Here is a 9,542-nt window from a genome sequence, read left to right as displayed (position 1 = left end):
TGGTCTACTTGTGTTGTGCCCCCCCCCCTTTTTAAATTGAAAGCTGAACATCTTCCCCTCCCCCTTCATTTCAACCTCAGAAAAATAAATGATCATCCAAATGCAGCCTTTTCTACTTTTACTAATGATCTGACGGCAATCTCCAAACATTTATGTTGTCGATTCTACAACTTGAAGGAAGCTAACCTTTGCAGACCATGTTCTTCCTCCCATTTACCTGGCTACTGAGTCCAACTTTAAGGACTAGACTAAAGCAGATTAAAGATTTGCTTACATTAGACTACTGCAGTTACATTATTATGGTGCAAACCTTCAACATACACGCTTTGCTGTTCCAGAACAAGCTACATCAGTGCAAGATCTGAGAATCTGTGCAAAAGAAGCCGCAGTGCTACAAATTCTTGAAATATTTTTCTTCTCCGTCTCACATGTATTGACTAAAAAACATCTTCCTTCCGCTAATTTCACCAGTCCCAAATAATACCCAAAAGAAAGAGAAAGATGAAGATATTTCATGCTTTTATACAAAACACAAACCCCTCACTAAAAAAAAAAAAAAAATCATCCAACTCCAATCCCCCCACCCAAAACAACCCAGGCCAAAACTATTTGTTCCCCACCCTCCCAACCCTCTTCTAGCTTTCTAGCTTTAATATATCACCATTAAAACAAATGCATACAACTTACTGTACAAATATGAAGCTGCAAGCATTCAAGTTACAGAACATTCTGAAAATATTTCAAGCATAAAAAGTACACTTGGTAATTGCAAAAATAAAGTTTCACTTTTTTTTAAAAAACATTTTTGATCAGAGCTCAAGCAAAACAAACATTTAACAATTCCTCTTCAGTTTAACTTCATAAGAACACCACCTTCAGAAGTTAAAAACAAAAAACTGAGATTTTTGGTGATAAAGTAACTGACCATGTCTTTTAATGAAGAGAAATGGTATATACAACAATGGCACTGACCTTAAGCATCAACAACATATTTCAGGCAAAAGTGAGTCTACAAGTGATCCGAGTCAAATCTTAGCATCAAATGGTACTAAGTACCATAATCTGCTGGCAATAGACATTAAGTTAGACTGGTACAAATGAAAGGAAAGATCCATGACATCAAATAGGCTCAGGTTTTGTCACTGAACTTTTTTTAGGCTAACAATTTCACTAGTGCAAGACCATAAGTTTTACCTGATTAAATGAAAACTCATAAATGTCACAATTTAAGAACACCCATACAAAACTATTTTTTTCTTTTAAAAAAGTGCCACATACCATACTTTTACTAAAAAAATTACAAACTAGTGGAAGACTGTCTGCCTCCATCTCTTGTCAACAAGGAAAGGCCAAAGTGATTCTTTGATCCCAGCTCGAAATGGTGTTCTCTGACCTATCCCCAGCATCTCCAACTTGGAGCAGTCTAGCTGAGCATTCCTCGGACGAAGAGCACCCACAACTGGACAATCAGTAATCTAAAAAATAAACAGAAGAAAAACCCCAACACACCAACAAGTAATCAAAAATGACAGAATATTTATTCTCACATATACTTATTTAGAAGTTTTTCTTCATAGCTTTCTATATAGGTACATGCCCCTCCTCCTTCCCAACTATTTTGTGGTTTTTTGTTTTTTTTTTGGTTTGGGCTTGGGTTTTTGTTTGTTTGCTTGTTTTATGGTTAACTCATCTCAACATAAGAGATGTCAGGCAGAGCAACGTGAAGTGTCTTAAGTTAAATATTTCTCAATTACTGATCACCATTTATGTTTCTCTACATTTTATTCCTATTTTCACCCTATGACTATAATCACAAGGTAAAAATGCTCTAAAATGTTGACAGAACCATGTCCTGATCAATATACTTGAAGAGAAATAGATTTGGGCAGAAAAAATTCAGACTAACTTCGTGTTCTCTGTCCTGTTTTCTCCATCGTCCAAGCCACACTTCAGTTCCAGCCTTTACTAATTCAGAATCCTTGGAATTCGTTTCGGGTATAAATAATATCTTATTTACATGTTGCATTCTCAAAACATTATCAGTATGTCTTTAAGAGTAGTCTTAAGTGTCAATAAAACTGAAGGATGGGTGTTTTAAGCAAAGCAAAAATGATTTGAAGTTCTTAAGTGCGCATACTCAGAAATAAATCTGGACATTGAAATGTTCGTACAGATTCCTACCTTCCAGTTAATCTTCTGTCAATCCATAAGCTTTTTTAAGGACAAAAATACAACCAAAAAATATGAATTTACTCCTGACTAAGGGGAACCATTCTGCAGAAATACCATTACACTACAGACTGCAAAATTGGTTATGGACTGGGTAATTTTCCTAATTCAGTAGGTCAAAGCAGCTGTTATTTTCCTGAGTTAGATACCAGACAGCATCCTCAGCAATACCTCAGCTGTGCTAGACATACTTACACAGATCCTCCTGAAGAGGAAGCTTGCTTGTATAGCTAGCATGAGACCTATTGCTTGAAATAATAAAGCACATCTGTCTTTCTACAGGTCGAAAAACACACATGACTTACTGGTCTTAAGTGGCTGCTGGGAAGGTTGAAAGCATCTGCAATTGCACATGCCATTTCGTACTTAGTCATCTGTTCATTGCCAGACCAGTGAAATGTTCCTTTTACTGATGGGTCCTATGGAAGAAACAGGAAACACAGGTGAAAAAATAAAGCAGCTAGCTAGCCCTCAGATTAATTCCTGTGCAAGAACTGCGTAGAATAATCTTCCAGCAAGATACTATCCTGAAAGGTGTGTTACAGCATCTCACTGATGCTCTGGAAATGTCTCGCACATTTTTAGAGAACACCTGACTAGGGATTCAGACTGAAAACTGGTGTTACATATATCTGACCTGGCTTTTCACAAACAGCTTATATTGTGTAGAATTAACAGGACAGTAAGGACCGAGCCAACCAACCAATGTCAAATAGCTGGGGAGGAGGAACTCAGCTGTTGTACACTATTCACTTACTCAAAAACAAATGTAAAAGTCACCACGCACATTCTGAATGTTAAACTGCAAACCACGTACAAGTCTGATTCAACAAACTGACTGCACCACGTCCATCGTATGTGCATGGTTCATTTTTTTCAAAGTTATACATATGAAAAATAAAGACAAAGGTGGTTGAGGTGGTAATCTGAAGGTGCTGTGTGAATAAACACAAGAAAGTGTTTAAGTCCAATGGCTTTTTTTTTTTTTTTTTGCCACCTCAGTGTTCTTAATACAATAAATAAGGGCATCTTTGAGAATTACATTCACCTACCATGGGCTTTTTTAGTCCAAACTGGCAATTTGTAAAAGGCATATCAGAATAAGTCAGGTATTTGCATTTCTGTCCTGTATACTAGAAGACGTGACAACTTTGAAGGAGCATCTGTCTCATCACTTCACTCACTTTCATTTCAAGTATCAGAATATCCACACACTGTGATGTAAAGATACTGTAGTATTACAGCTAGTTCTTTTCTCCCTCCCCGTGTTGCAGAAATGCAAAGAATAATGCAGGTTATATGCACTTCTCAGTTGTTCAGAAACAAAGCCAAGAACTCGAACTGGTTTTACATTGAAAAGGCTTGTTTCTTTCAATTCTTACCAGCATTCTCTTCTCTGCTAGTTGTCTGCAAACAGTTGCTACGTCCTTGACGTTAGTAGGAAATCTTTGTTGCCAGTGGTCCATGTTGGCAGATTTATTACTGAACTGCACTTTATCAAACATAACAGTCACAGCACTTTCCTCCAATCTTTCCACTTCTCCATACAAGACAGGAACCCTAAGTACTGCTGCATCTAAAAGAAAGAATATTTTAACAAGTATTAACACTGTTATGAACAGGTATGAAGGCTGTAGCATAAACTGAAAGGTGTTCTGCAAGTGTTAAGAAATATTCTGGTGATATAAAGCATCTACAAATCACAAAGAAAATGCAATTAATATGCTTGCCCTCAGAATAGCATTTTAAGGTACATCAATTAAAACAGTTTATAAACACTAATTTTACGTAAAATTATCTTCATTTATGCCATTGATTTATATTAAGTTAACAAGCTTTCATTAACACTGCAAGAGAAAAAAAGAAGGCCTGCTTGGGTTGGAACAAAAATTTAAAAATTTAAAAAAGCAATGCGCTATGCAGTCACTTCAGCACTTCCCATCCTCCCTGGGTAAGAGCAAGAACAAAAATTCCCACCAATCACAAATCACCATATTCAGGCGTCAATTACAAAGATTTTTCGCCCAGCATGCAGAAGCCCCCTACACAGAGGAGAATATTATTTACCCAAAAAAAGACATGAACCTTGGAATGAATAAAAAGCTTGACAAATAAGGAATAGGTTCATCAAATACAGTAGTAAACAATATTTGATTTCAAGATAGAGATTTGAGAAATTAACAGTAAATAAGTGCAAAGAGAAGGATATTTTATGATGGAATACATCGTACCAGTCTATCTCAGTTATGAAGACTCAAGAGGCCTCTTTGAGGGGAAATCCAAGAAGGCTATGACAAATTCATTAGAAGTAATACAGATATTTTTACTTAAAGGAGAAAAAAAAAAATCAGTCCTGAAAATAGAAGTGGAATTCACCAGATCATTGCAATTCTTACAGATTTGTAGGAAAATGCTATGGCTATTAGAAAGATAAAAAGAAAAAGCTAACACACAAATTATTCTCACAGAAAAATAAATCAAAGTAAGACTTAAACAAGAAAAACAAATAAGCTAAAAACCCAACATGACACTGATTTCCTGCTGCTCTAAAAACAGTTATTTGATCACTCAACAAATATGTCCTTCCTCTCTTTAAATACTTCTTGAAATACCTCTTTTTTTAGTATCTTTAGAAGTATTCGTTATTTTAGAAAAATACTGCCTTCTTTTGTTTGCAGAGAGCTGAGACTTGTGGGGATTCTTGCATTATACAACTGAAATGGAGAGGGAAGTTCTTCACACAACTACAAATATTTGATAGACTGAATTCTACCTTATACAGTTTTAGCAAATCAGCAGTTGTAAGACTAATACATGTAAAATACTTATATTTGTACGAAACAACAGAATTGACATTTTCAAGCATCTTATTCAGCACCATCTCGAAATTCCTTCTGCTAATAATACCACCACTGCACCCACTGCTGCCTGACAAGATCATGCTCAAAAAGGTTATGAAACAAAACTGAAGCATTGAGTTGGGGGAAGGATATACTAAGATACCCACAAGTGCGTGAATTTGGTGCGGTCTTATCTCCATTACCAATCTAGAAGAGGGAGCACACAGCATCACAGTCAAATTCAGCAATGGTATTTAAGGAAGAGGTGGAGTGAATAACTCTAAATTGATTTTTACTTAAATAATGCTTTGCCTATCAAAGTATTTTTTAGAAAGTCTGTTTCTTACTAGTAAAGACAAACCTATATTAAGGCCTATCATTTTCAAATATAGTATGTACTTACTTACTTGAAAGACCATCACACTAATCTATCAATTGTTCAATTCTCTGGATAGGCAGAGCAGAATGACAGTGTGGGTATCATTCTGACAGAGCAGAAGCCTCTTCTGCAAGTGCACTGAGATTTATTTTCTTCAAATTCTTTGAGAAAACAGAAGTGCTTCTCTTTCCTTATTATCTGAGAATGGAAACTGACAGCATACTAACTAGAAACAATCAAACCTCTCTTTTGTACAAGAAATAAGTTTTAAACACAAGGGAACATGTTCAGTCCCAAGTTTTTTTCCTTTATTAAGCAGAATTTTTAAAATTATGTTTGTATATTTTGAATTTTCATTAAGAAAAGATTTAAATTAAAAAAAAATATATGGTTGCTTAAAACCAGAACTATGTTACTAACCCTTTAGAAAGAGTTAGAAGCAGGAGCCTGACACAAGTGGTAAGCTAGGCAGGTAAAATGAAATGAATGGCCCGACGGCTTATGTAATGAGCACCAACCAGGAGACTGGCGAGAAAACCAAGAGAGTAACAACAAAAGTCTTTATTGATTTTGTCTGCACTATTACTGAATAGCAAGTCTGATTTTCCCTTTAAGTAAACATGCATTTAGAACAATTGCTCTGCATCCCCCTAAATATCAGCAGCTATATATTAAGTGTGGTAAAGCTTGTGCTGTTACAATATGTTAATGATATATTTCATCTTTCCTTAGGAACAGTTGATTCACAGCAGACAAAGACTTGTGAATGTCTATCAGCAGAGACTAGTAACACAAATGCGGATCAGAACAAGTAAGAAATAAAGCTTTAATCAACCTATAAGCAATAGGAATTGTTTATGAGCAAGAAGACTGACTCTTAACCACATTCTTTTCTAAATTGTTTCCATGGTTTTGCAAGTTTACCACTGGCTTATGGATCTCTTTAGCTAATATACAACTTAAGTAAAAATAGAAAGCCTCTATTAAAAATGTATGAGTGTATTCTTACCTTCATTATTTTCCAGGACCGCCTTTTCACCCTCCAATTTGGTTTTACCATATAAATTCAGGGGATTTGGTACATCGGTCTCTTTATAAGGAGGGCTTGTTCCATCAAATACATAGTCTGTACTAATGTAGATCAGAAATGCTCCAACTCCAGCTAGGAAGAAATATGTAAGTGTTTATATACAGTCTATTTTAATTCATGCCTTGTCTGAAATCCCAATAAACCTTTAAACAAATCTCAGAAAACTCTTCTAGTTCCATTCATTCCTGCTGCTTTGTCTGTTCACTGATCCTTCAGAGACACGCGTGCTACCCTTACAGAAAATGGATCGACTGCACACGGAGTGCAGAAATGACATTCAGCACTTGAGTACCTTATTCGTATTCATGTTCCTGTATAAATAAATGCAGTATTTTAACAAGAAACCAAAGCCATTACATGGTCTCTTTACCTGCTTCTTTTGCTAAGTTCCCTGAAGCAGCCACATTGAGCTGAGAAGCAGCATCTGGTTGACTTTCCACAACATCTGGCCTTCTCTCAGCAGCACAATGCACTATAACATGAGGCTGGAAATTAAAGACTGATTTTAAACAACAAACATTGTCAAGAGATTGCAGTTGCATCCTAACACTAGTGATAAACTCCCTCAGGCAAAAAGGCATTTCACTAAGTGGTGAGAATTAATAAAAGTAGTAGTAGTATTTTGAGTCATGGCATTCTAAGTAGTAAGTTTTCCTTAGGAAGCCAAATAGAATCATGCTGTTTCAAGATTTCATATTAGAATACCAAAAAACCTGATATTTTGCAATTATGATCTTCAGTAGCTTTGATTTTACAGCAAGACTGAAGTTCTTGATTTTTTTTAAGACAGTATAATAATATATATCTCACGCATACGTAATGGTACATAAAAAAGCATTAGCCAAACTATTTTTAGATAAACCATTTACACATGGCTTATTTGACATATGCAGACTATTAACAAGATAGTTAAAGTCATTTTACAGAACAGCACACTGCATAAAGCATTTCAGATTTTGCATATTTCCTTTGCAAATCAGATTGAAAAAACAGTGAACTTCTTACTGCCCACTAGACATGCGGTTACTGCTGTTGCATTCGAGTATTCTTCAACTTTGAAAGAGACACTTCATATTATTATGTCAGTAACTCACATTTATCTTTTTCTTTCAACTCTGAATGCAAGTGTGCTGACACGTACACCTGTTACCTGCAGTCTGTCTATGGTGATGGCAGCACAGTTCAGAACTACCGGTATTTACAGAGCAAACCTACACTCCAGATGTGGCAGAAAAGGCAGACGTCTAATTTTTCAGTATTCAGCTAAAGCATTAGCCCCAAGAACTTGGTATCAGAACAGCAGTGTCACCTGATTACTAGATGTGTAAAGTACTCTATCCATCTACTTCACACTCCAGAAACGTACCTGAAAATCATGGATGATGTCATGAACTGCAATAGAGTCCAGAAGATTAATCTGTTCAAATCTGGGCTGAGCTCTCCTGTATCCACAGCCAACTGCATTCCAATTATTTTCATTGAATTCTTTAAACACGGCTCTGCCGAGAAGTCCCGTAGCACCAGTAATCAAAACTCGCCTGCTGGGAATATCAACATCTTCCTAGAGAAATGAGAACAGGAAATGTTTTCTTTATGCTGTCATTTATTGCTGTTTTTTCTTAAGAAGTATGCGCCACTGCTGTTTGCAGATGCTGTCACAGACTTGCAGAAGCTACGGCTGTTACCTGCCAGCTGTCCACACACAGACAAGCGAATACATGCGACCGTGCTAACTATCTTAGCGACTCATTTGGAATACCGCTACTTAAGGGCACAACTTTGAGCTTTATAATGAAGCATCCAATTTCATTTTGCTTCATCTGATGTTCAATACTGCATAAAAATTAATGTAATAAAAAAGTTGTACTCGGCAGTCTCACTCACATAAAAGTATGCAAACACCACCACCGTAAGATTAAAAAATAACATTTACGAGATCTAAGATTACTTACTACCAAATAGAAAAGTCTAATTTACACATATAGTAAAATACGACACATTTCAAGGTAAAAACCAGGATACAAGTACTTTTTAAGCTTTATATAAAAACTGAACTTGACACAATCATGATGAACTCCAAAAATAACAATTTTAAGGAACGCCCACTAAACCCGGAAGCTACTGAGACAACAGAGTTGTAATGTGATGACAAAAAAGTCACTACGGGGAAGTCACTCGGAGCCTGAGCTCGTCATTCAGCTGTGACATCGCCTACAAGAAGCAGAAGGAGGCCCAAGAGGCCGCCCTAAAGTCACCGCCTGAGGAGGGGACACACGTTAATGCGGACAATAAGCGGTTACGCGTTTAAGCCGCCCCTCAGCCGCCCCCAGCTGCAGTGGGTGAAAGCGCCGCCTGTTGAACGGCTCCGCTGTGGCACCACCGGTTGACGGGCCGAGGCAAGTGCGGGAATGAGGAGTCACCGCAGTGCTCCCCGTCAGACAGACCTCTCTCCTGGGCAACCGGGCCGCGCAGATTAAGTGCTTTAACGATTAAGGGGGTTTAACAGACATAACGTCCTGTTATACAGAGAAACAGACAAAACTATCTTTATGGTAATTAACGTAAAGATAACGCACGGAGACACAAACCCGCTAAAGCCCCTGAGCCCACGGGCAGCCCCCTGCGGGCAGAAGGGCTCGCCCAAAGGCTCGCCGACCAGGCCCCGGCGCACTCGCCTCGCCCTGCGCCCGGGCCGCCCCGCCAGCCGCCGTTGCGCACCCGGAGAAAACCGCGTCGCCGCGGGCCCCCGCTGCCGCCGCTCACCTCCACCAGCTCGCAGCGCCCCGGCACGAAGCGGATCTTGAGCTCCTTCTCCCGGCCAACCATGGCGGCGGCGCGGGGGCCGGGGCCGCGGCCGGGGCCTGCTCCTGCTCCGCTGGGCTCCCTGGCGCTGCGGGAGGGCGGACGTGCCGTGCGCCAGGGCGCGCCCTCATTGGGCGGCGGGGACGCAGCCGCCGCAGGCGCCTCCCGCCGCCGCGCGCTCATTGGCTGAGGCGCGGCAGAG

General features: G+C 38.8%; 1 protein-coding gene across 1 annotated transcript; it reads right to left on the bottom strand.

Annotated features, from left to right (window-relative positions):
- Positions 1-644: 644 nt before the first annotated feature.
- On the bottom strand, positions 645-9,422 carry MAT2B (methionine adenosyltransferase 2 non-catalytic beta subunit). The gene is made up of 7 exons (XM_082489685.1): positions 9,302-9,422; positions 7,905-8,099; positions 6,909-7,023; positions 6,458-6,610; positions 3,612-3,805; positions 2,535-2,648; positions 645-1,475 (listed from the first exon to the last, which is right to left on the bottom strand). Exons 1-7 carry the CDS (start codon positions 9,362-9,364, stop codon positions 1,305-1,307), a joined length of 1,005 nt encoding a protein of 334 aa, XP_082345811.1. The 5' UTR covers positions 9,365-9,422; the 3' UTR covers positions 645-1,304.
- Positions 9,423-9,542: the final 120 nt, after the last annotated feature.

This window comes from Vanellus vanellus, assembly GCF_965231255.1.
Source record: "Vanellus vanellus genome assembly, chromosome: 13".
NCBI lineage: Eukaryota > Metazoa > Chordata > Aves > Charadriiformes > Charadriidae > Vanellus > Vanellus vanellus.
The sequence above is the reverse complement of the archived record's forward strand: the minus strand, read 5'-3'. Positions and strand labels throughout refer to the sequence as shown.

Coding starts and splice junctions, on each gene's coding strand:
- MAT2B (XM_082489685.1), bottom strand. CDS start 9,364: ATGGTTGGCCGGGAGAAGGAGCTCAAGATCCGCTTCGTGCCGGGGCGC. Junction 2,649..3,611: donor TAGCAGAGAAGAGAATGCTG/GTAAGAATTGAA, acceptor TTTCTTCCATAG/GACCCATCAGTAAAAGGAAC. Junction 1,476..2,534: donor CCAGCAGCCACTTAAGACCA/GTAAGTCATGTG, acceptor TTTATTTTTTAG/ATTACTGATTGTCCAGTTGT.